Here is a 27,297-nt window from a genome sequence, read left to right on the forward strand (position 1 = left end):
TATTTTTTTTTGCTTAAGCGTGGGGGCGGGGAAGAAATTCTACATGAAGAATAAAAAAATGCTGAGTACATAAAATTACTTAACTTCCATTGGGGTTGTCGCTCATTTAAAGAACTCTTTCGTTGATTAATTTTATGGCTTTTAATTGATTACTCAATTAAGTCTGCATACATTTGCATAGGAATAACATAGTTTTGAAGAAAAACCATGCTTTGTCTTTAGATTATAAAAACAGGCACCATCTTACAGAGCACTCCTTTTTCAGGCAGCAGGGGAGAGGGGCGTCTCCACTAAAATTGGAGGTTGCCACCTACAGTTCTATGTACGCACTTATACTGACAATTATTAACTTTAAAAATAAAATTTAAAAGTTGCCTGATTAATCAGGACACCTTTTCAGATGATCAAAAGTTTTAGAATCCTTTGGTTTCATAGAAAACTGGAGGGCGAGGCAAAAAATAAGTCAGGCTGAGTTGAGGAGGGAGACTATTACAGGCAGGGGACTCAGATACCAGGAGCTGGGTTGGGCAAAGGGGAGAGATGCTGCAGGCCAGATGTGCTCCGCACTGTTCTGTATGCTTGCTAGCTAGGGGAACTGCCAGTGTCCATTCCTGCCACCGTTTGTTCTTATAATACTGGATCTATGTAAAGGGGAAAGACAGCTGACACCACAGAGTTTGAAAGCAAGCCAGAAAGTGGAGAAAAACCCTCCCATTGCTTCCTGCAGAATTTTCAGGCAGAAACTTTATCCAGGACTCCAGATGAAAGGATTCAAAACGTAGGAAAATACTTACAAAAACTGTCGATAAATTTCTATCAGAGTTCTGAGAGTTTTTTCCAGTAGTTTTATTAACTAGAGAAAGCATAATATTGCATCTGTCATACAGCCAATACATTTGCAACTTCTACCTGAAATTCTCTATACAAAGTCAATGCAAATAGATAAAATCATTGATGGGATAAAGAGCTTAAAATAACCAAGAGGTATAAAAACAAGTTTGCCATCTTGCCCTGAGTAGAAATGTTAAAAAATATAAAATCTGGATTCTCGGCGAAGCAACCATCAACATGATTATGAGGTTTTGAAATGGCACTCCAAGTGCAGTAAAACACATATTAATGCTATCTCAACTGTCCAGGTTTTACAGCCTTTTCACTGTAGTGGAAATCAGTTGGGAATAGTAATGAAAATATGTATCATTGCACACTGGTTACATAATTTAGCTGGCAGTTCTCCTTGCTGAATATTTTATGTTGCATTTACATTTAGTGCCAGCTTCTAAGCCCATCCATTTCTAGTGTGTTTCAAATGATTATGTGTACATAAATATTTCACATATAGAGCCTTGCTATGAGACGTGCCCCAGTGCTGTAGCAAAGTGCAGCACCAGAAACCATCCCTTTAGAATAATCAACATGATTTTGCTCATTTGGGGTGGATCTAGCTAAGGGGCAGGCTGAATAAGTGCTTAAGCGGAGCCCCCCAAAATCCATGCTGCCAAGAGAATGGAGCAGGGGAGGGGGGTTCCCTTAATCAAGCCAAGTGAGATTTCCAAGACCTAAGCACAGCAGTGATCACGCCAAGACCACAATCAAAACTTTGCTGCTCGGCGTCAGCTTCCCACAACTACAGAACAAGCCCGAAGGTGTGAAACTATTCAGAATTCCTGCAGGTTCTGATTTATTTATTTTTTTCTGCTGAGAGCAAGGTGGCAAAGACATTTTCTCTTTAAAACCTGGTTAAAAGATTAAGCAGTACGGAAGCAAAATATATCTTCCGGTTAATAAAACTGTATTTTACAATCTGCCATCCTCACTCTATAACAGCTAAGAACGGCAGCAAGGTCTCAGTCTAGGGGCTGGGGGTCTGCAATAGGCATGGTATGGAGAACTTCGTCTAGGAGCTGCAGGGCCCGATGGAGGTGGATTTCAATCCAACACGGCGTCTCCTTAATGCTCTGCCTCGGGTAATCAGGTCCCCAACCTTTGACAAAGCTCATCCTGAGGATGCACAGGCGGCGAAGGTCATCCACGCCAATTCCAGCTGCAGCCGACAAACCTAAAAAGAGCCAGGGACTACATTAAACTTTCCGTTTCTTAGCTTTCGGTTTCAGGTAAGCAATTTGCAATCCTCAACCCAGCTTTTGAGTGGCTTGGGTGCTTTAACAGCAACAAGGCTTGCTGCCAAACACTTCCCAGATTTCTGAAAATATTTAAAATTTGTTTGCTGGGTGAGCAGCAACAGTTTCCAATAGTCTCAAAATGTTTATGCTCTTGGCTAAGGAAAATATGCAACAAATGTGTAACAGCTATTACTGTCCTATTAGAATCCTCAAGGCCTAAATCCTGATGCCAAAGCTCAATTTAACAGAGCCTAACATTCCAGCAACATTTCAGAAGAAACTTACACTACCCCACAGAATCCATGATTCTTTTGTCCAATTTTGGTAGCAGGTCCTAGCTGGTGCTTACCAACCCCTGATTCTGCCCTGCAGGGAACTTTTTTAAACCATCTTCCAGATTTAAAAAGCAGTAGGAGATATAGCTGTCTTATCTGAACTGCAGCCTCCAGTTTCCTGCTTCATAACATTCCAAGCATTTATCAAAAACCATGTGAATTCCCATGGGAAAGGAATTCTGTAAATGCTTTCACACCCAACACTCCTGTCAACTCACCATAGGGGTATGTCATGTTGAAAGGGGACAAAACAAATTCCCTGATGAAAAACAAGATAAACACGTGTACAGCTCAAACCAGACATTGTGCAAAGCTATGGTTCAATAGGGTTGCAAACCACGGTTTGTTTTGTCTGAACTGACAAACCGCAGTTCTATTAATTTGTCTGCCTCCAGAGGTCACTGCATCTGGAAACGGGAGTGATGAACAAAAAAAGAAAAGGAAACAAGTGAACAACTATAAATCATGGTTTGTTTACACATTTGGAAGCTCAAACCAGTTTGGCATGATCAAATTTAATTTATCCCTGCCAAAATCACTTCAAAAGTGTATAATAGCAAAGAGAGGTGGGGAAAGCTGGTAATTTACTTTTATATGCCACTTACTGATGGCTGGAGCGATTCCTCCTACAGATCCTGGCCCAGGAATATTTCCTGCAACTGCAGCAGCTTGAGCAGCAGCTGCAGCCTGGGCTGTAGCAGCCTGCTGTTGCATCTGACGGTGACACTGACGCAAATCGAACACCTTATTAAAAAAGAAACAGCAAAGATTACAAATTAAGTCTTCGAAAGAACACCCGCCAAAATTAAAACAACTGGGAATTCCCACCGCTTAAGGCTTTCACAATGTAGAAAGTGCAGGTAACTCAAAAAAATAGGACAAACTTGTCTAGCTAAGTTTATTTCTAGAACATAAAGCTGACTGTTCTTTCCCTTTGCTGTTCTCCTTCTAAGAATCTCCTCCTAAGATTCTGACGCCACTGGTTGTATGCACTGTGGAAAACACAACAAGGGCTCTGCGAACTGTGAAGGCAGACACCAGGAATCCTGCAGAAGAAGCCACATAAATGCATTCTGTGTTGGGATTGTTACTACATAGAATAGCAACTGTTTGTTAAGTTCCTGCCACATGCTTCAGGAACAGAAGATCATGGACCAGACTGAAAGATGATGGCTTCTGTGAAAAGGCACACGGGCAACTTAGGCGCCAAATCAGATCAAACTGTTTGTGCACATGAGAATTATAATGAATGGCTGGGCAACAACATAAACAGCACGCTTACATCACATGGTTTGAGGCTACTGAATGTTGGAGAAGTGACATGTTGGAAAGACAGAAACGCACACACACCTGCCCCTGGGGAGGAAGCATTAAGGGTGGGGGTATAGGAGAAGAACGAAGTGAGGGGAAAGTGCTGAAGGGGGTGGAAGTGAATTGGGGGGGGGAGTAGGGATCTATAGTAAATTATGTGGGAAACGGCAGTCCAACACAAGCATGCAGGAGTGCTAGTTAACACATGAAGGTTTTAAGACCACAGAGTTCTGTTCCTAGTCTCAGCTAAGTCACACCCCTTCTCTTCCACAAGGGAAGGTGTTTTTATTCCTTTCTCAAACTCTCGTCGCCATGTAATCCACCAGGACGGATGTGTATGAACTTGGTCCATGTTCAGATTACATGTTTGAAATTATATACTGTATTTTGCACCCAAGAGTAATCTACCTGTGTTCTCCTTGCTGCTGCATGGAATAATACATGAACCACTTTTGGATTTAGTAATTAGAACATTTTAAACTTATTTATAACAGTGTGTGGACTGCTCATTGCAAGAAGGGTAGAAAGTGGGGCAAGCATTTTATGGTAGACTAAACGGGATATGCAAAAGGGTTTAACAACCAATATTCCACACTGTGCTGCTAGCTAACTGGAGAGTGTGCAAAGCCCCATGTTTTGAACCTAGGCGCCCAGCCAAGTCTTAAATACCCACACGTGGGTCAGATCTATTTTCCTTCCACAAATTAAGGGAGGTCAGCCTGATTTCATGACGTTTGAGAAAGGCCACAAATACATGTTGGCATGAGCATGGGTTGAGTTCTTAAAAACAGTTCACATTATAGTTAGAATTAAAATGACAACCTGTCAACATCTCACAAAAATCAACTTGCATAAAACAATTAATTTTGATGTTTGAAGTCATCAAGTCTAATCAAGGGTTTTAAATCTGATCGTGGGTCACATGGCTTACAGAGAGAATGAATGAATCCAATGTCTGTGAGCCCGGCAGCAAACCTCAAAGGAATGGTCTCTATCTTTCCACCCCTTCCTAAGACTGCTCTTCATAAGCTTATATTTTAATTCTTATTTTGGCTATAGGCTGTTCTTAGAAAATAAAAACTTGTTTCCCTTCTACTTGCAATGCCAAACACAATTACAGTAAAAAGAAATAAGAAAAAAAAAACAAGTCAGGAAAGGCTTATAGAAAATATTGACTGCCACCCAACAGATTCACACAAACCTTTATATATGCACTTGGATAAATTTTGTGGACTGCATCGCCTGGCGCACGCCCTGCTTCCCGATCTAGGTAGTAACTCTGAACAAAGACCGCATGATCACTGAGGCACCGAACCCACACGTCACCTTCACCTTTGCATTCCAGCTGCACACCTTTGCCTATATGCAATCTGAAAAAGAGCAGACCACTCAATGCAAGAAGGGGAAACAGTTATATAGAAAATCAGTTCAGTTTGTAGGCAGCTCCTTCAGGGGGAGGTATACTTAAAAAACATTAATTTCAGCTTCATTACATGAAATTTCCTTCTGTACCTGCCTTTTTTCTAAACTAAAGCTCCCCAAATGTTGCAGCCTTTCCCCACAGATTCGCTCCAGCCCCTTGTTCATTTTGGTTGCTTACTTTTCCAGAAATAACAAAACATACCTCGCTCTCTCAATGGCTTCTGTTCTATGAACGTTGGAGAGCTGACCGAGGCAAAAGCGGTCTCCACCTGAAGGGTCCACATATCCATCAACTGTAACAATTGGGCAGCTTGAAGGTACTTTAAATGTTTCGCCAACTTGGACATCCATCTCAAAATAGGCAATTGAACACCAGTATTCTGGAGCTGATTTTTATCCCCCCAGGAGTAGGGAGGAGGAAGAAAGAGAAGAGAAGTGAATGCAGAGCACCAGGCAAACAAGCAGCAGAGAAGGAGCAGAGGGAATCAACTTCTAGAACATAGTTGCTCAAGCTTTTGCTAAATCTCTTCACTGTGTGTCTCTAGAAAAAGGGAGCTTACTCAATTTTGCCTTTCAAAACTGTAAGGTTTTTCACATGTTTCTTTAAAAAAGTTTACATATGTTTTTTTTTTAAGGTCAAATGAATGGTAGAAGAGATTTTAAAGGGAGCATGAAGCTGCTTTCAATTTGACATTCTTAACTCATAGAAGAACACCAATTCAACTGAACGTTCTTTATATGCACTTACCAGGGTGGTTTGATATAGGTGGCTGGAATGCAAGTTCATTATGAACTGGCCCTAAAAAAAAAGCAAAATAAATACAGTCATGGTGCTTATTCATTGTCTACTCTCCTCACAAGTCCCTGCATCCTCCAAAAACAAATGACCACTAAATATTTGGATTTATTAGTTACAGTAAATAGGGCAGACAGTAGAAATCAGCGGGGGGATCGTGTACAGTGCAAATTGTATACATAAACTCAGATAACTCAGCCTTTATAGACACACATAGAGAATGCCCAAATGTGTAAGGCAGAAACGACTTTTGGAATAGTACCCCAACCATTGCTCAAAGTGTTGTTTGTACAAACACTTGCAGTTTGTTAAACAGAAGAATAAGAGATGAGCATGCCTACCTGAAACATGTGTGGTTTTCCTTATTTTGTTTCATTACATTTATATCCCACCCTTCCCATATCATTTCCTTTCCTGTGTGGTAGGTTCGGGTGAGAGACAGTGCCCGAGACGAGACAAGGGCCTTTGTAGCTGAGCAAACACCTAAAGTGAGATCTTTCTGGTCCAAGCCCACTGCACCATTACTGCCTCTCCTGCAGCCACCAAGATGCTGCACAAAAAGTAAGTGCATCTCAATGCGGTAATAAAAGGGTGCTTACAGTAATGTCCAGGATGGGGCATAGGTGGATGATGTTGAAGATGCCCATTCTGATGGTGAGGGATGGTAGGTGTATAGGCGGCAGTTCGACTCCCAGTCCAAGTTGTTGTACTGTCTTAAAAATGCAGAGCAGAAAAGTCTGACCAATTTGCTTTACCTAGGAAACCCCCTCCCGGCTCCATTTCATTTGAAAAACTAGCAGTGCCCTAAAACACTGATGTACGGTATAAAAAATACTTACTGTGGTGGTAAGTAGCTGGCTGAGCTGTAAAGCCATTCTGCTGTGTCCCTGGCTGAGGCCCTGAAGCAATCTGCAAAAGTCCATCACTGTGGCTACCTGGCAGCATACTGGGGGGTTGACCTGGCAAAATTTAAAAGAGTTAATACCTGCCTTAAAATGAGTTATCATTAGACAGATGTTAGCATCACAATTCTGCTTCTTTGCCCTTTATTTTGTAAAATTACTTCTTTGATTTTGGCACCTTCAGGAAGCCATGACACAAAATATGGTTCATTACTAACACCGGCTGCTTTATGCCAAATAACTTGTAAACGGAGCTGCTCTATATGCCCCAAACCTGTAAGGTGGGAAGAGACAAACTAGCACAAAGAGATTCCTTGTTGATGTTCTGCAGTGTGTGTGAATGGGTCAGGAAACAGAGTTCTAGCATACCAAGTAAGAGAAGGCTGTGGATCAAATTATATCAGTGATAAAGACTGATAGAAGTATGGGCTACATACAGCTTTCCCCCACCCCAAAAAACTGTAATGGATCTTGTTTGATTCCCTATTCTTTCATTTACATGTGTCTCAAAGCGGCTAACATTCTCCTTTCCTTTCCTCCCCCACAACAAACACTCTGTGAGGTGAGTGGGGCTGAGAGACTTCAAAGAAGTATGACTAGCCCAAGGTCACCCAGCAGCTGCAGGTGGAGGAGCAGGGAATCGAACCCGGTACCCCAGATTACAAGTCTATCGCTCTTAACCACTATACCACACTGGCTCTCACTAGACCACACTGGATGAGGAGCACCACCACCTTGCTCTTTGAACCACATCAGTATTCCAATTTGTAATCTCGCCAGTTTGTAATAGAAGTTAATTTTGCCAAGTTTGAAACAAGTTTGAAACAAGAAGTTGAAACAAGTTTCGTAATCTTTAAAATACACAGAGTTATCTTACTTGTGGAAGCGACAGGAATGTTGGGAAAGTTGGTGGTGCTGGTGGTGCTAGACTCAGAAGGAGCTAACATGGATGGGGTGCTGTAGGTTTCAGTAGATGCCCTGTTACTAGGCGGATGTTGGATAGTCTGAACTGAATGGCCTTCAGCAGTTGACAGCGATGTCTGCCCCTCAAATTCATGAACATATTCATCTTTCACCAACATGCTTGAGGGTGCTGTGATAAGATAAAAGGTTAAGTTACAAGGAAATATTAAGGGAGGGAATACACTTTTCAAAAAAAAAATCTCAGAAAGGACAGCAATTGTTGACATTATCCATAGACTAAAAAGAGAAGATACTGTTTTAAATTACAAGGAAGGAAACTTAGGATAAGTGAATTGGGGAAACTCTTCTAAGGGCAGATCTGTAATAAAGTACGCTGCTTGGTGAGATATTCAAAATAAGGTTGGACAGGAAACCCCTTTAGGGATGTATTTCCCCCCATTATTTATTTCATAAAATGTGTACACCACTTGACTGTAAAAGAAAACATCAAAGCAGTGTACCAAATGAGTAAAACAATAAAATTATATTTTAAAGTGACTAATTGAAACATTCAACAATTAAGACCAGCAACAAACTAAAAACAGTCATCACCATTCTACATAACAAAAACATTTTAGGGGCCAAAACTCTTAAAATTCAGAACTGCCTTATGTATGTACAGATTATTCAGTTTTGGAAAGTGGAGCAAACAAAGCAATTCACATCCTCTTCAAATCAAAGCCTATTTGCCTTGTCTATGCCTATTCCAGTTTATTTTGTTGGGCCTCCTAATCCCTTGGACCCATCCCATATTTGTGCTCTAGAGATTAAATCAGAAATCTCTGGGGCTTGCTTGGAACCCCTAAAAGTTTCAACTGCTTTAGAAAATCAAAATAATACAGATCAACTATAATATGAATAGAACACAGATACCTCTTTATATTACGTAGGTACAATTCAGCACCATTATCCAAAGATGCACATTTGGATATGCAAATAATTCAGTGATAAAACAGAAGTGGCCATCAAGAATGCACAAAACTGATACTGCAGATATACAGACTTCCTACACTTTTTTTGGGGGGGTGGGATTTTCACTTCCCCAGCAAGCAATGGAAATGGATTTAATTCCAGTTTGACAAAATGAAACCATCAACAATTCCTAAACTTGTTTTCAACAAACTTTGCACAGAAAAGAGTTGAAGATATCCAACCTAATCATCTTCTGTTAGTGAACATATGGAACAAATATAATTAGAATTTTAACATTTTAGATACATGCAATATCTTATTAAGATTGCTAAATTAATTTTAGTTGATTTAATTTAGTTAGCTACATTCAGTAGCACTGAATTCATTGGTGTAAAATGTCAGTAGACCCCAGCCTAAGAACCCTTTTCTCTCTACCCTCATGTCTGTACACGTTTGTGTGGCGCATAGTACAGGCGACTCCCCACTTACACAGGGGTTACCTTCCAGTGCCCCTCACGCATAAGTGAAAATTGCGTAAATGGGGAACACTCTCTAAACACCCTTTAAATGCCCTCTCTGATGTGCTCTCTCCAAAAATCAAAAATATTGTACCCAAAATATCCACAACTGGAATTGAAGCTCTGGGGCTGACTGGAGATAGTGCAGGAAAGTGGCAGCTACTGCTCCACTACCCCACATACCAGCTGTTAGGTGGGGAGGCCGAGCAGCATAAACAAAGCCTTGCTACGCCTCTCTTCTCCTCCTCGGTCCTTTTTGGACTCTGGAGAGGGTCTCCTAGCGAGCCACAAGGACTCTCCATCTCTCTCCCTCCATTTCCGGGTATGAATTAAGTTATTTTACTATTTCCCACCACCACGCCTATATGCAGGCGGGTGTAAGTCCATCGCACACAAGCGGAAGATGTCTGTATATCAATTAACTTGAGTATTCTCAAAGTAATTTCCCTAGCAATGCTTTGCATAAGCTTTAAATTGAAGAGGCATTCACCTTAAGAGATATTGCTGTTTATACTTCTTATGATTTCACGTATAGCTTACCTGAACTCTGCAGTGTCAATCCTGAAAGATCTTTAAAGAGAAAAGAGCATATAAAGTCACTAATTCAGTTTTAAATACAAATAAACAAATATTTTACTATCTATAAAGCCTATAAACAGAAGGTGGGTAAATAACTGCAGGCATACTGCATATGTCAGTGAATCACAATTAAACATTTGCTTCAGTGTTTGTGGAAAACTGGAAAAGTGAAATTTTACTCTTAAAATACTCATTAAAATAACTTTCTATCACAACTTTTATAAGAAACTGGAAAACTGTCTCCTTACCTATTCACTTCCCTCTACCACCAATACTGGAGTTAAATATGGAATTGTTTCTAAATATGGAAAGGTTTTAGTTGTTTTTATATATGATAATGTTTTCAATATTTTGAATTGTTATAATTGCTTTTAGATAGGAAATTGTATAATTGTTGTTATAGCTGGTGCTTTTCATGTTAAATCATTTTGAGATTTCTATGGAAAGCAATTCATAAATGGAATTTAATGAATAAATTACATGATTAAGGTATTCCCTGCTCAGTGAGGTGGCTTTAATAATAATAAAAAGCCTAACAGATCTTCAAACCTGGACAAGGGACCGACCCTTCCTCTCCACCATGAAAGACACCCCCCCTTTGGTCTTTAGACTCTCATCCAACCCATCTTAGAGGAACTTTAAAAGATCCTTCAAAAGGAAGGAAGATTCATGAGACACAACTGTTTTCAAAAGCCTTCCTGAATTGCTCTATACATTTTGTTGGAAGACGCTGCATTAGCAGTAGGTGCCACCTGTGAGGGATAGCCTAAATCTTGTAAGATAGTACAACATTGCTCAAGGGTCAACTTTCAGCAAGAACAGGTTGGCTGCAGCAGTACAGAACACAACCCTGATGCAACAGGTACAGTGGTGCCTCGCAAGACGAAATTAATTCGTTCCGCGAGTCTCTTCGTCTTGCAGTTTTTTCGTCTTGCGAAGCACGGCCATTAGCGGTTTAGCGGCTTAGCGGCTATTAGCGGCTTAGAAAAAGGGGGGGAGGGAAAAACTCGCAAGACGTTTTCGTCTTGCGAAGCAAGCCCATAGGGAAATTTGTCTTGCGAAGCACCTCAAAAACGGAAAACTCTTTCGTCTAGCGAGTTTTTCGTCTTGCGAGGCATTCGTCTTGCGGGGCACCACTGTATCCCGATTCCTGCAAGGAAAAGACACAGCTAGACCAAAAATGCCAGAATACCGCAGTAACTGAAGCCAAAGAAGACATCCCAAGGTCATCTATGGCAAGTTGGCAGGATTACCACCATACAAATATATGGCCTTTGTTTTTTTTTAAAAAAAGAGGAGTGGGGTCACCAAATGAATGTTTAGGTTGTGTCTCAAGTCAGAAAATGGTGAAGACAACTGCTCTGTGATATGGTATTTCAAATAACCCTGTCCAAAGAGAGGCAGGAACTCTCTACTCATGTTAACCCCACAGCTGTTGTACCTCTTCCTGCTATTGCTTTCCCTAAGAGCAGAGGAATACAGAACATCACTCCCTGGTGTAAGATTTGGCTTGCATCCCCACTAAAGTGGGAAGGAAAGGTCTGGGTTGTTCCACTGTCAGGAAAGCCTGTTCTCCCAGCAAATCTCCCCAAGCGCTGAAGTTACTTTGTGTGAGGGAAAGGCACAAACAAAGAACTGCTGGCTTAAGTGACAGAGGTGAAGATCAAGAGACCTGAGGGCTGCAACCTTGCTTCTACCAGCACAGCAGCAGCTGCCACAGCAGCAACCTGCCTATAGACTAAAAAGCAGTATATTCCTTCGTCCCTCACAAAAAGCAAATACATGCAACTGGGTTTTGGAGGGATGGGCCCTTGTCCAGCTCCAAGGGTGTTTTGCAATAATCTAGAATCAACTGGCTACATGAGGTATCATGAAAAAGCACAGGACAGCAGGGCGAATGAAAAACCTGCAATACTCCACTAATGAAACATTAATGAAATGCAACTCCACATACAGTATGAACATACTTACCAATGCCGGGTGATACAACACGCTCATAATGATATGGATTCACGCAGACACTATCACACTTCAAGTCAAAAGCATACTGACAATATTTGACATGTTTGAGTTCATTTTTGTGAAGATCAGGCCACCTCCATAGCCGTGCATAAATTACATGAGGAAAACCCTTACGACCAGCCACCTAGAAAGATTGAAGATCATAAAAATTTCAAATGAGAATAGAAAATCACAAAGGATGACAAGGATCAGAATCAAATGTCACTAAGCGGTAGCAATAATAATAATAATAATAATAATAATAATAATTTATTATTTGTACCCCGCCCATCTGGCTGGGTTTCCCCAGCCACTCTGGGCGGCTTCCAACAGAGATAAAAAATACACTAAAATGTCACATATTAAAAACTTCCCTGAACAGGGCTGCCTTCAGATGTCTTCTGAATGTCAGGTAGTTGTCCATCGCCTTGACATCCGATGGGAGGGCATTCCACAGGGCGGGCGCCACCACCGAGAAGGCCCTCTGCCTGGTTCCCTGCAACTTGGCCTCTCGCAGTGAGGGAACCGCCAGAAGGCCCTCGGAGCTGGACCTCAGTGTCCGGGCAGAACGATGGGGGAGGAGACGCTCCTTCAGATATACTGGACCGAGGCCATTTAGGGCTTTAAAGGTCAGCACCAACACTTTGAATTGTGCTCGGAAACGTACTGGGAGCCAATGTAGATCTTTCAAGACCGGTGTTATATGGTCTCGGCGGCCACTCCCAGTCACCAGTCTAGCTGCCGCATTCTGTATTAGTTGTAGTTTCCGGGTCACCTTCAGAGGTAGCCCCACGTAGAGCGCATTGCAGTAGTCCAAGCGGGAGATAACCAGAGCATGTACCACTCTGGCGAGACAGTCCGCAGGCAGATAGGGTCTCAGCCTACGTACCAGATGGAGCTGGTAAACAGCTGCCCTGGATACAGATTTGACCTGTGCCTCCATGGACAGCTGTGAGTCCAAAATGACTCCCAGGCTGCGCACCTGGTCCTTCAGGGGCACAGTTACCCCATTCAGGACCAGGGAATCCTCCACACCTGCCCGCCTCCTGTCCCCCACAAACAGTACTTCTGTCTTGTCAGGATTCAACCTCAATCTGTTAGCCGCCATCCATCCTCCAACCGCTTCCAGACACTCACACAGGACCTTTACCGCCTTCACTGGTTCTGATTTAAAAGAGAGGTAGAGCTGGGTATCATCTGCATACTGATGAACACCCAGCCCAAACCTCCTGATGATCCCTCCCAGCGGCTGCATGTAGATGTTGAAAAGCATGGGGGAGAGGACAGAACCCTGAGGCACCCCACAAGTGAGCGGCCAGGGGTCTGAACACTCATCCCCCACCACCACTTTCTGAACACGGCCCAGGAGGAAGGAGCGGAACCACTGTATGACAGTGCCCCCAGCTCCCAGCCCCTCAAGACGGTCCAGAAGGATGTCATGGTCGATGGTATCAAACGCCGCTGAGAGATCCAGCAGAACTAGGAAACAGCTCTCACCTTTGTCCCTAGCCCGCCGGAGATCATCAACCAGTGCGACCAAGGCAGTTTCAGTCCCATGATGAGGCCTGAATCCCGACTGGAAGGGATCCAAATGGTCCGCTTCTTCCAGGCGTGCCTGGAGTTGTTCAGCAACCACTCGCTCAATCACCTTGCCCAAGAATGGGAGGTTTGAGACTGGGCGATAATTGGCCATCGTGGCCGCATCTAAAGATGGTTTTTTAAGAAGCGGTTTAATAACCGCCTCTTTCAGCGGGTCTGGGAAGGCTCCCTCACGGAGGGAAGCATTCACCACCCCACGAAGCCCATCGCCCAGTCCTTCCCGGCTAGCTTTTATAAGCCAGGATGGGCAAGGATCCAGGAGACAGGTGGTTGGCTTCACTCGTCCAAGCAGCCTGTCCACATCCTCGGAGGTAACAGATTGAAATTGATCCCACACAACTTGACCAGACAGGACTCTAGCACTCTCCCGCCCCGGCCCTGCTCCCACGGTGGAGTCTACTTCTTCCCGAATCTGAGCGATTTTATCTGCAAAAAAATTTGCAAAATCATTGCAGGAGAACATGTGGCCCGTACTGGGCCCCGATGTTACAGGTGGTTCCGCTAAATTGCGAACCACCTGAAAGAGTCTCCTGCTGCTTTATACAACACTTTATACCCTGTGAATACCACAAGGACCCAACCCCTTTTATAAACCCCAAATTGATTTCCATGACACAAAGCAAATTATGCTCTCGTACCACTACTCTCCCTACTTCAAAATGTCCCATACCCTGCTGCTCTCAAAGTAAGGATATTAAGGTATCATATGTGCTTCTACCAACCTGAAGTCTTCCATCCAATGTTCTCTGAATTGTAACACACTTGCTAGGATGAGCTCCATTTGTAGTTATAGCTGTAATCAAAGAATCCAATTCATCTTTTTTCTCCTTCAGTTTCTTTACTAAGCTTTCAATTGCTCGCTTTGCAAATGTTTCACTCTCCCCTCCTTGTCGATGGCACATCAAACTGTGAACGATGCTCAGACAAGCATCATTACTTGTTGGTGTGTTAGTAATAGACATATTGTCCATTTGGTACAGCTTTTACTTCCAAGACCAAATAAGCTTGCCAGTCAGTGGGCCAAGAACTGTCTCCAACATGCACCTAGAAGGAATAGAAAACAAATATCACAAGAATGGCCATGAAATGTTTACTGTATGGGCCACCAGGAAGTATTATGTATGAGAAATCAACATGTTTTTTCCATGTGCAATATTTGAGTGCGTTCAAGCTATTTTTCGAGACAATTATTCAACAGGAAGTAAGCATACTCCTGTTCTTCTGCAACTATGTAACAGCCTTCCCACAAGTATCTATACTATATCTATACTTATTTGACAATGTTTTATTCTGTTCCCTGCCCCCAAAATGTAGCTCAGTGGATCTATCTGGTTTAACCCTTTATGCAGTTTGTTTTTCAAAAAGTAACCACTGTAAATAGGATTGCTGCATTGATAAGAACCAAATCATGCATGTGCGTTTATTTCAATTTTAAAATTAGTATCAGTAAGAAATTGAGTGTGAGGGTGAGGAAGAGCCCATCATTTTCATTAATCACCACACATATTTTTATAATGTCTAGTTCTGCTCTCAAGAGCCACAGTAGACATCAAAGCAGAGGATACATTTAGTGTCTTCCAAATTATGTTGACTTTTTAATACTTTGCCGCTGCCAAATCAGAGATTGGGGGGGGGGGGGGGCAAATCTGACTGGCAAAGCAGCAGGGCAGAAGGAGTGTTAAAAGTTTTCCTCATGAACAATTTTTGCTTTTCTTTATAAAGGGGGGAAGATATAGAGATGAAAGCAGCTGGGGAAGCCAATTCTGATTTGATAAACAGTCCAAAGGAAAAGTGCCAAGCGTTCCACACACATACACATCTGCACCAATATTTAAGTTTCCTGGACACACTAACCCCTTTTTGCAATAGAATATAACACAGGCATTTTCATGTATCATCACACAATTACCAGAGAGCAAGTCCATGCCCCTAGTTCTGCCCCGGAAGATATACAGTTTCCCCTACATGATCTATTACACAGTATTCACATATTAGGCATGCTTCATGATGGATTCCAGCTCTAATGGAAACCTATGCACATAGGCTTTCCCCTTGCGGAAGTCCATGTGCAACTCCGCTCTCTGGTAACTGAGAGTCCTGGATGGCCTCAACAATGGGCTGCATCCACTTAGTCATACTTACAGCAGACTCACTGAAATAAATGAGAATTGAGTTAGTCATAACTTGTTCCTTTGATTTCAATGGATATACTCTAAGCATTTAGTCTGTATCCAATCCACTATACCCTGTCAACAGAGTAGCTGTAATTCTTTCCAATTAAGACTTATTGTACAACTGACATTTAACATTCAGAGCAGCCAGGAAGTTATAAAATCACTTCCAAGAAAGCATTAGCAACACACAAATGTCCTGTTGAATCACAGAGCTATCATCAGAATACATTTTATGCATGTGTGGCTTAAAGCAGTCCCCACAAAAATGCCACTTTGAGCTGACCAATGCACTGATTTGGTATGGGATTATGTCTTTTCAACGGAGGAGGCGTAGGAATTCAAAGCAGATGGCAGTTCTTCCAATTAACATTGCTATTATGGTGCAACACGCTGCCTCTTTGCATTCCTCGGGATATTTCTGTCCCAAAGGGGTATTTGAACAATTAAGAGACAACATTTGTAAGCTGCATTGCAAAGATAATGCCTTGCATGCTTTAAATGTCATTGCAGATACTGCATAGCTTGCTTTAGCATCTCTTCTATTTACTGTTTACGCCAAAGAAAACAATATCAACAGGGATCTGTGAAAATCACAGGATGTTCTGATGTGTCAATTAAAAGTTAGAAATTCCTTCCTTCACTTCCTGGTTCCCTCCAGATGCTGCTGAGCAGCCTTGAGCTTGTTTGGAGGTTCTAGCAGGGGAGCGCAGCTATCCTACAGAACGGTACACTCCTTCTATCTGGGATGGTCGTCCTCTTCCACCGAGCGCGCAGCTTTGGGAGGGACGCACATGGAGTGGTGAGGGAGGAAGGGGACACCCAACCAGGGAGAAGAGACAGTGGAAGAAGATTGGAAAAAGTTTAAAGTTTATTTATAGAAATAGGGTAAAATTAATGAGTGTTAGAAAAATGTTGGAATGAAATTATATGGCCTTAGTAGAAGTGTTATAAGGAGTTAAGCATAAATAAGTATTATAGTATTAATGGAAATAAGGTTAAAATAAGTTAAGATATTTATATGACAGAAAATAGTGAAAGATGGAAAGGATTTGCTGAAACAATTAATAGAAGTGGAATACAAAAAGGGAGGTGAGAGGGAGTCGATGAAACAAGGGAATGAAAGATAAGGCATTGAAATGGTATGATGTATGTTTTTAAATTGTTTTTGTTTTGTTTTGTTTAATGCGTTAATGTTGTGTGGTGTATTGTTTATATATTGTATTGTATTGTTTTTTCTTTCTTTTGTTTTTTTCTTCTTTTTTCTCCTTTTCTTTTTCTTCTTGTTTGTAAGGTTTAGAAGTAATAAATATTATTTAAAAAAAACAACAACAGATGCTGCTGAGCAGCCTTGAACGGCCTCGGCTCGCATGGCCAAATGTCATGATCAAGGAGAGTTGCACTCCAACAACAGGAGGACCCAGGTTGGGGCTGAATGCTTTAGTTTCTCAGCTTAACACATACCACCCGCTTGCTTTTCTCTCAGTCACTGATAGGATAGCCCTAATTTGCTGCCATTTGCTGCCTTGTGGTGCTGGGGCACACATGATTCAGAAGGTTCACATCCATAAAGCCAAAATCCCCTGCATCAACCTTCTTGAACTTTGGGTCCCCAGATGCAGCTAGAATACAATTCCTTTCACTCTTGGCTAAACTACTTGGAAATTATCAGAGTTGGAGTCCAGAGCTGGAAACCCAAAGTTGAAGAAATGTGCACTTTTTTTTTTAAGAGTTCCAATAAAAAGGAACAGGCAAAATGCTCTCTGCTAGTGGTGATTCTAGGCGGCTTAACTACAGCATGCATGTAAAATCTCCATCTACAGATGTCCTTCCAGTACCCTATTCTCTCAAAGGATCTCAGGGTTGACGGGTATGTGTGAGTAAATGCATATCCCCTCAGTCTTGATGCTTAATTCCCAGGCTGCAATAGTCTTGTGGGGACATCCTCATAAGGACAGATACAAAACCATTATTATACATTTGGCACAAGCGGAAACATGGAAATGTAAAGTGCTTCTCATGAGGTGGCCACCAAATGCAAGGTGCTTCAGCTTAGATTGCTGTGACATCTGCTCCACAAGCCCTGGCTGGCATGAAAATCAATAATATACTTCATTAATAAAGAATAGCTAGAGGCCTCAAGCTGCCACTGCATCTATTTGTGAGCTATATAGACTTGAAGGTAGCGAGGTGGGGCAACACAAGTGCAAACTTGTCTTCCATGTTTGCAGGTCACATTGCTCTACATGTTTCCCTCTTTAACACCCTTCTCTTGTTGGTTGCTTTGTTTTCCTCCTTGCTTCAGGCACCCGATACCTTCACAAGTCTCTTCCTCCTACATCAGGGTTGGCTAACTTGAGGCCCTCCAAATGTCATATCTCCCATCAACCCTACCCATTACAATGATCTGAACCCCTGCTCCTCCTCTTCCCTTCCTAGCTACAGTCTGACCCTGGTTCAATACACAAAATGGACAAACTGAAGCTCAGACCAATATGTTTACTGGGATCCTGCTGAATCGGTTAGTGACCTGACTGTTAGTCTTGGGAGTTGAAATCATGCGTATCACTGTAAGAGGACTGATGTGATGGATGTATTATCACAATGCTTACTCAGCCAGTCTTCAGTTGGCTTTCTGGGCTATCTTTCCTAGGGTACAGCTGTGGCCCTCCGGGTTTTATTGTTTCCCGTACCTCTTAGCACTGCCCAAGACAGCAGGCATTGATGGGAGTGAAAGTACAACATAGGTACTGCACCACAGTTTGCTCACTGCTGCCCTATGCAATTCATAAAGACCAGAACCAGGCCATTAACTCTTCCTCTTTCTAATCATGTACACGGTATTTCTTTTGCCCAGGCAGACACATGTGGTTTAGAGAAGCAAAAATACACCCATATGCATGTGAAGCATTTTATACATACAATCATAGAATTGTAGAGTTGGAAGGGGCCCCGAGGGTCATCTAGTCCAACCCCTGCAAAGCAGGAATCTCAACCAAAACATCTATGGCAGATGGCTATCCATCCTCTGCTTTAAACATCCACTGAAGGAGAGCCCACCACCTTCTGAGGGAGCCTGTTCCGCTGTCAAAACAGCTCTTATCACCAGAAAGTTCTTCCTTATGTTGAGTTGGAATCGTCTTTCTTGTAACTTGAAGCCATTGATTCAGGTCCTCTGGAGCAGGAGAAAACAAGCTTGCTCCATCTTCATGGGACAGCTCTTTAGATATTTGAAGATGGCTATCATATCTCAGTCTCCTCTTTTCCTGGCTAAACATACCCAACTCCCCCATAGATGATGCTAAATAGACTGTTTTGAAACATATTCCTAGAATTGGCCTCTTCTGTTTTTTGTGTGGGAAAATTTTCTTGATAAATTAATAAGGATGTCAAGAGCCAAGATATTCAACACTAGAGTGATGCTGCTACTGAAATATAAGGTAAAACAATAAATACATATCTCAAATGATATGTATTAAACCATCTAACGGACCAAAGTTTTGACCTCAACTCATTTCTAGACCAATAATCTAGTACACAGCTTAGATACTTAACTGCTGAAAACATGGCACAAATTCAATAATCACAATCACTGACACCAGCTACAACAAATTTGAAGGCTGGGGTGAATCATTCAGCAACTGTGCAGAGCAATAATGCTTTTAAGATCATCACACCACTGGTCTAATGGAAGCCATTCAAGCACTTGAATCAACAAGAGGCTACTGAAGTTTTAATCTAGCTTTTGAGAGCAGTAGCAACCACCACTGCCTTCTCAGCAAATAAAAATAGGATTTTAATTTGTATTCAAAAGGGGGGGGGGGATATTCACTTGCCAGTCAATCAAAGGAAAGCAATTAGACAGCACCCTTAAAATTAATGGACTAAGTTAGTCAGGTCTTTTCAATGGATCAACTCTGAACAGGACTAACATTGAATACAACCCCCAATTTTAACCTTGCGGTGCATAACTACCTCATCCTTCAACATCATATATTTATACATTTCCTTTTACTGACCTGGGTGAAATATGCTTAATTAATGTTGTAAAAACAACATGACAGAAGAGCAGCTCAGGAATTCCAGATATTTAACCTTGCTTGCTTACTTAAAAAAAAAATCTACCTGTTTTTTATTTGTGTGCACACATGCACACTCACATTTAACTCTTTCTTACACATGTTTAATTCTTAGGTTTATCTGTAGATTCCGATCCAATCCACACTTACCTGGAAGTAAATTCCTTTAAGCTAAACAGAGCTTCCCTCCAAATTTATCTCTATCTATACATGACTGCACTGTAATAGGGCTTCCCCACACTTCTATTTTCTCCCACTCTTTCTAGGAAGGTATAATGCTCCATGTCCGAGGCAGAATGGGCTCCCATCCCCAAGCTTTCCCTACAAAAACCCACTCTTCAAAGTTCAATCAGAGTAAACATCAATTCAGGTTTTGAGCAGAATGATGTTTGCTCTGACTAAGCTTTAAAGAGAAGAGTTTTGTGGGGAAAGCTCTGGAGAAGGAGAAGAAGAAAAAAGAGGCTCAGACACAAAGCTGTAAATCACAAATTGTGCCTGGAAAGAGCAGAGGAAAGGTAAGTGTAGATAAGCCCATAGTTGGCATATAAAGTGATTAATCCTTAAAGAAATATAATCATCATTATATATCCTCCTTCCTCTCAAAGGCACCCACAACAGAGTGACTAAGACTGCAATCCAAACCCATCTACCTAGGAGAAAGCGCCACTGAATTCAATGGGATGTACTTCTGAGCATACGTAGTTAGGATTGTGGCCTAATCTGATATTGGCTACAGTCAAATAAACAACAAAGCTAGCTTTACAAGTTAACAACCTCTGTAAACCTAGGTAAATAAACCTAACAAAATGTATTTATTGTAGAATTTATACTGCACCTATTTATAATTGAAGGCAGCCAACAATGCAAAAAAAACCCCACACAATAAAAATGGTGACAGCACACAAAAATAAAAAACAGGAGCTTCTAGAACATACAAAGCTGAAGGAGTAGAAGCTAAATCAAACAGGAATATTCTTTACAAATGTACAACTAATCCAAGCTTGTAAAAAGCAGCTTGATAGGTCACCTGTCCAGCAAACCCAGTGCTTGTAAAGTGGAAATATGTCCGTTCGTTTTTTCCCCATGTAGTTGAGATGCCCACATGACTAATAGAGCCATTGCCAATGTTTTTGAAATGTTCGTATTGTTTTCACAATTTTGTTGTTTCCTGCCCTGGTCTCCTTTGGAGGAAAATGACTGATAGAAATGAAAATAACAGTAATAATCCTAAATTCAGTAGTCCAAAATACGTGGAGGGTAGCAGGCTGGGGAAGGCTCATTTAGATTATTCATTGACTAATGTAAATGAATGAAATTCAATGAAATTCAATGAAACGCATTCTACAAGAAGTAGACTTAGGCGTGCCTCTCACTGTCCCCTTTCTACCTCAAAAGACCTCCTCTTCTTGTCACCAATTAAAATTTGTTACCTTTAAGTAGCAAGAAGTTGTTTTTCAAAAAATGCTTCATGTGGTTGTATAAAAGGATCATGAAAATGACTGCAGCATTTGTCCATCTGTGCCAAACACTGAAACCATCAACTAAGCACCCAACTCCATTTGATCTTTTTATTCACTCCAGAAGTTATGTGGCTTTTATCCTTGTTAAAAACCTGTGACAATTTTATTTAAAAAATCAAGAAGTTACATCTCACTTTACAGCCACACAAGGCTCTCAAAAACATTTACAAAATCACCACAATAAAAACATCATAATTATCTAAAAGTAGCAAAAAGCAAACAGTAAGAAAAGCTTTCCAAAGAAGCCACAACCATCACATGAAAGCTCAGAGAGAAGTAGATATCATGTTAGCACATCCCATAGTAAGGTGGGAACTACAGTGGTACCTATGGATGCGAACGGGATGCGTGACGTCATTTTGAGCATCTGCGCGTGAGCGGCGAAACCTGGAAGTAACGCGTTCCGTTACTTCCGGGTCGCCGTGGAGCACAACCCGAAAACGCTCAACCTGAAGCAACTTTAACCCAAGGTATGACTGTACTGAGAAGGTTCTGTGCCTTGTAGCCAGCCAAACTTTAGAGTCTAAAGGCAGGTGGGTTATATGAGATGACCCTGAATGCTGCTGGGATTTATGATGTATTGCGTAAGGTTAGGGTGACCTTCAGTGTGTGCAAGAATGCTTACATCAAGGATCATTACTAAGTATGTCTGAAGGCATACCAGTCCCAGAATGTGAATTCATAAACTGAAAAAATCTCAAAACTCATAGATTTAAAAGCTTAGTTTTATATTCTGTAAAACCTAACTGTTAATTAAATGGGAACTCAGGTCTACTATGTGATTCTGTTCTGCATGCACATTTGATTTCCTGATGGCATAATGGAAATTCAAAATATGAATTTGATTATCAAGGGGAAATCCATGTTAATAATAATACAGTAAGGGGAGGGCAAATAAATAATAATTTATGTTTAGCCATGGGTCAAAAGCTCTGGGTTTCATCAAAAAGTAGCATCAAATTATATTGTGTGAAAGCATGGTTTAGCAAAAGAATAATGAATAGGGAGTATATACAAACAGGAAAACTGATGATAAAGATTTCAACACAGCAACATACAATAATGAGATAAGGGACAGCAAAGACTTAAGACATATAAATGGATACTTCTGTCAGAAGCAAAAACAAACAAATAAACCCCCAAAGCTTTGAATAATCAAAAGGAATCACTTAACTCTGGCTAGCAATAGGACACTGTTTTGTTTAAGAATGTGAGAAATCCCACATAATAGGGGAGGGGGAGGAATGGAAGAACTGAGCTGGAGAGCAGTGAGAGTGCTTGCAGCATGCAAAGTGCTTGAATACGAGAAAATAAATAAGTTTCTATAAAGTAATTGAGATTATAATGTCAGAGGTGTCCCTAATACTTAAATGACATTAAATGAGTACACTAAAATGTTATATACTGTTACTAACCACAACATCCAATCCATTAACAATACAAAGAAAAAAAAAGATGTAATGGCAGGATGCGGGGAGATTGTCAGGAGGCAAAGAATGCTTATTTACTGGAAACACTCTCAAATGTTTGCTCCCAGTAAAAAGCCATTTACAACTGCATGGAATATCACTTTATCATCTGAAAGAAAACAGCATGGCAAGGGTAGCTAAAAGTGTACAGAATTAACTTAATGGACAGTTAGGATAATTTGCTTAAGTGTAGCTATAGCAAGGGAATCTAAACACAGTCAAAAAGTAAGATGCCTACAAGATTCCCATATTCTCTGATATCTAGGAAATGTGATCATCCTATTCAGAATGGATAGTAGTTTTTGCATCTAAGGAAAATTCGACTCAGACAGCTTGACTTAGCCCACTCCTAACAGGCTGGTGGACTCACAGTCAATGATGCATACAAGCAACTGATCAGTTTTTTAATGTCAAAGAGAAAAAAAAATCATTGGTGCATTAATTGTGGTGGGGAAAGCTATTTAAAGAGAATGTATCCATAAAGCATGGGTGCTAGTCTCTGGCTCTCTAGATGTTGTTGAACTCTGAACTCCCATCAGTCCTAGCCAGTGTGGCTAATGGTCAGAGATAATAGGAACTGTGGTACAAAACATTTGAAGAGCCACAGATCACCCAGCCCTGCCACCAAGTCTACTGGAAATAGCTATCCAGCTCTATCACCCACTGAATACTACCACCACACTGTCAACCCTTTCAACGGCAGTCACAGTGTCTAACCTTTTCCAATGCCTGGTTGCCTGAAGTTGGCCTTCATTCCCAGAATACTGTCTGCTCATAAAATGCTCATAGCTTTATTCAACTCTGTTTGCTGGACTTGTTCAAGGATGTGTTATCATCCGACATTACTTCCAACCCACTCCCTTCCAACACCTGCCAGCACCCAAGGCTACACACTAATCATGACACATGTTCAACACATGCGCTCTAATCCTTGCTATTCATCTCAGTGATATTTTTTCTGTGCTTCTGAGTTTAAGCTTATTTTACATATCGATTTTTCCCATTCCACCAACATAAGTGGCATCAGCATGTCATGGAGTGCATATGGAACTTGTTCTCACAGGAGGCAGCAATGGCCACCAACTTGCATGGCTTTAGAAGAGGATTAGACAAATTTATGGATGAAAAAGCTATCAAGGGCTACTAGCCATGATGTTGATGCTCTACCTTCATGGCAGAAGACAGTAATGCTTATGAATAATAGTTGCTGGAACCTTCAGCGCTCTTGTGCTGGGGTCCTGCATGTGGATGTCCACAGGCATCGAGCTGGCTACTGTGAGACCAGCCTTATTCAGGAGGCTCTTATGTTCTTAATCCACATTAATGATAGTGAAAAGAGGATAAAATGTGTGTGATTGCATGGGATAGATGACATGCATCCCTACTTGACAGATGAACAGTAGAATAAATATTCACAACAAATCCATCCCTACTTAATATGTGATGGAAAAACATCTTGTAAGCTATTATAAGTTTGTTGCCATTCACAATAGAGCTCTTTTACTATGCAGTATTTTTTTTTTTTTTACTTAACAAAATGTATATAGCGCTTGATTGTAATAAAACCACTCAGTGGTTTATGTACCTCTGAGCAACGCAATGAGGCAAGATTAGTTTTAACACAGTGCATTGGGGAAGTTCTTTTGCACACAAGTCTGAGCTACTAAGATTAAAGTCAATAGATAACCCACCCTTCTTTTCACAAACTGAGGCTGAAAGGCAATAGCTAGCAATACCCCCAAGGCTAAATCTAGATATGGAACCTAGATCCAACACTGACTCACATTTCTACAGTACTTTTACATCAGGCTTTGTGTTTTAACAATAATGTGAAGAGGCATAAAGAACTTCTTCCGACACTTACTAAAGAACTGAATAGCTTCTATAACCTTGTATTTCAATACTTCACAATCCTTGTATGACAAAGACAAGTTTCTTATATTGATTGTACAAAATGCTTCCCACTTACTACCACTGATTCAGGCAGTATTATTCACTTCCAGATCACTTTTTTCGGGCACATCACAGCATGCTTTACAAAGCTTCTCTCTCGACCCACCAATTCACCTCTTGTGAGTGTGTAATCTCCTTCTATATTTTAAATATGGATGGGGGCTATTATCCAGAAAGACATAATAATAAGAGTTTTTAAACATGACATTCAGGAGCAACTTTTCAGATCAAGTTTTAATGAAGTTGGTTATAGTATAGCCAACTCCTTCATTAACTTACTGTAGAGGTATACAGCAACCCACAGAAGCATATGTAGAATTACAGCTTATTATTGAAATTAGTTTTCTGAATTCATTCTTTAAATGAAAATTAACAGAAGTATCCATGCATTTTATAATAATACCCACATACATAACTGTCTCATGTTGCTGAAGGCACTTCATTACTATGGTTACTACTAAAGGCTAACAGGTGTTTTTTTAATAAAAAATATGGCATGAGCCTTCACGGACTAGAGCCAGCTGCATCAGATGCAGATGAACTCATCACAATAAGACTGCTAGTCTCCAAGGTGCCACAGGACTGTTAACCGCAATAATTCAAAAAGAGCAGCCTTGTGGCCCATGAGAGATTTAGAAGATGTACAGTGCCAACAGTTTTTCTTTCCTGCATCGGATGAAGCAGGCGCTATTCCATAAATGCTCATGCAAACAATAACTCTGTTTTAGGTTTTTACGGTGCCACTAAGCTCTTTGTTCATTTCGCCACAACAGTGTCACCACAAGCTTTACGATACTTTAAAAAACGAGCAGGTTTACTGTGGCAAGTGTTCTCGCTCCGCTGCAAACAGAACAAAAACCACTCATGCCATTGCAGGGGGTTGGACTACTAGACGACCCTCGAGGGAATCTCCCCCCTCCCAAAAAAAAAAACTTCACGATTCCACCAACTAGTCCCGTTAAGCCTTTAAAATGTACCATTTTTGGGGGGGGGGGTCTCCTTCCGCTGCAAGAGCAACAGATGAAAGAACTCTTACCCCGCGCAAAGGGGGCGGGGGAAAAAAATAGAATAATGAAGTCTCAAAGCGAATTTGCAAGGGGCTTCCACTGCTCGGGCTTCAATCTGAAGCAGGAGTTACTCGGGAGTAACTCAAGTAGACTAAACGTGCAGAGTTTCCTTTTTAAATAATGACAAACGGGGGGTCCCGGGGGAGAGTAGGGAAAACAGACCTCCCAGGCTCCCTTTGTCTCTCCTTCTCTGCTCGCGGCAGATTTATTACAATCACAGCCTGGCAATGTTTACACACACAGAGAGATAGATTTACTACTACTGTACTCGCCTCTTAACTCGGGAAGGAGCTTCAAGGCCGAGGAAGTAGTAAATAAAGCGAGCGGAGCGAAAACAAAAGCCCGAGCGGCGGAGAGGGGAGAAGAAGAAGAAGAAGAAGAAGAAGAAGAAGAAGAAGAAGAAGAAGAAGAAGAAGAAGGGGCTGAGGGGGCGTTACCTGGGCCTCGGCCGGGACCCCGTGTCGGGCGGCGGCGGGGGCGGCGGCGGCAGCAGCAGCAACAGAGGCGCCGCCGCGGCCTGCCCGCCCGCCCGCCCTCCGGTGAGGGGCCTTCCTGGGCGCCCCTAACCCACCTCCTCGGCCGCCCCTCGCGAGCGCCTTCCCGCCTCCTCAGCGGCCCTGAGGGAGACGAGCCGGGAGGGGGGAGGCTTCCTGAGGGGCGCCGCGGCCTCTCGCTCTGCGCACGCGCGCGCAGACGGAGGGGGGGGGGCCGAGGCACGAGGAGGAGGAGGAGGGAGGAACGTTCCAGCCGCCGCCGCCGCCACCTCCTACGTCGTGCCTCTGCCTGGCTGGTGTTGTTGTTGGTGCCGCTGCTTCTGCCGCCGCAGACACGGCCGGGCAGGCGCCGTAGCGCGCATGCGCCACATCCGGGTTTTTTTCCCCTCTCTCTTCCCTTCTCCCTCCCACCCTCCCGCACTTGCTGCTGCTTCTCTGTGTCGCGCCGCCGCCGCACGCCGCCCTCTGCTACGGCTCCTTCACCGCCTCCCGCAAGCGTGCGCACAGCGCGCATGCTCAGTCGAGGGCAAGCCAGGCGACGGCGCCCTAGCATAGTTTGTTGTTTTTTTTCTCCTTGGAAAAGAATGCGGGCGGGCGCGGAGTAACCGCAGGAACCAGGAGAGGGAAAGGGAGTTGGGTTTTTGGTTTTCAGGAGCGTCGTCAGCGTGCGAACACAGAACGGGCGGGCGGTTTTTTTTAAAAAAAACTTTCTTTTGCCCTGAAATTGCTGGCTGGCAATTTCCTTCAGGGAAATACCGCCGATTTTGCTAAAAAAAACAAAAACACCCGCACTGCTTATTGTTTGCAGCATGCACGCGGTACTGGATTGCTACCAGGCGACAGCCACCAGCCTTGATCTGCCAGCAGCGCTGGGTTTAGGGCACACACACATTTTCAAAGAGAGGTTGAATGGCCATAAATGATAGGTGACCTAGTTGAGATACGTGCATTGCAGAGGGCTAGACTAGATGATCCTCAGGACCCCTTCAAACAAGTCTGTTTGTATAAAGCAAGGGATCTGAGGAAAACCACCAAATGACCTCCCCCTCCTCACTTTTGGGATGGGGTGTAAGCTCCTTACAC

General features: G+C 42.2%; 1 protein-coding gene across 2 annotated transcripts; it reads right to left on the bottom strand.

Annotated features, from left to right (window-relative positions):
• SMAD4 (SMAD family member 4) lies at positions 1-26,303 on the bottom strand. Of its 2 annotated transcripts, none has more exons than XM_081881522.1 (12): positions 26,158-26,303; positions 14,184-14,505; positions 11,833-12,007; positions 9,823-9,852; positions 7,767-7,982; positions 6,827-6,946; positions 6,587-6,700; positions 5,940-5,990; positions 5,394-5,571; positions 4,971-5,139; positions 3,064-3,202; positions 1-2,059 (listed from the first exon to the last, which is right to left on the bottom strand). In XM_081881522.1, exons 2-12 carry the CDS (start codon positions 14,430-14,432, stop codon positions 1,848-1,850), a joined length of 1,653 nt encoding a protein of 550 aa, XP_081737648.1. In that variant the 5' UTR covers positions 14,433-14,505; positions 26,158-26,303; the 3' UTR covers positions 1-1,847. The 2 variants fall into 2 exon arrangements, with proteins under 2 accessions (XP_081737648.1, XP_081737647.1); XM_081881521.1 differs by having other exon boundaries at positions 5,394-5,577.
• Between the last annotated feature and the right edge of the window lie 994 nt (positions 26,304-27,297).

This window comes from Podarcis erhardii, assembly GCF_964252035.2.
Source record: "Podarcis erhardii genome assembly, chromosome: 11".
NCBI lineage: Eukaryota > Metazoa > Chordata > Lepidosauria > Squamata > Lacertidae > Podarcis > Podarcis erhardii.

Coding starts and splice junctions, on each gene's coding strand:
- SMAD4 (XM_081881521.1), bottom strand. CDS start 14,432: ATGGACAATATGTCTATTACTAACACACCAACAAGTAATGATGCTTGT. Junction 12,008..14,183: donor CATTGGATGGAAGACTTCAG/GTTGGTAGAAGC, acceptor CAATCTTTCTAG/GTGGCTGGTCGTAAGGGTTT. Junction 6,701..6,826: donor GCCAGCTACTTACCACCACA/GTAAGTATTTTT, acceptor TGCATTTTTAAG/ACAGTACAACAACTTGGACT.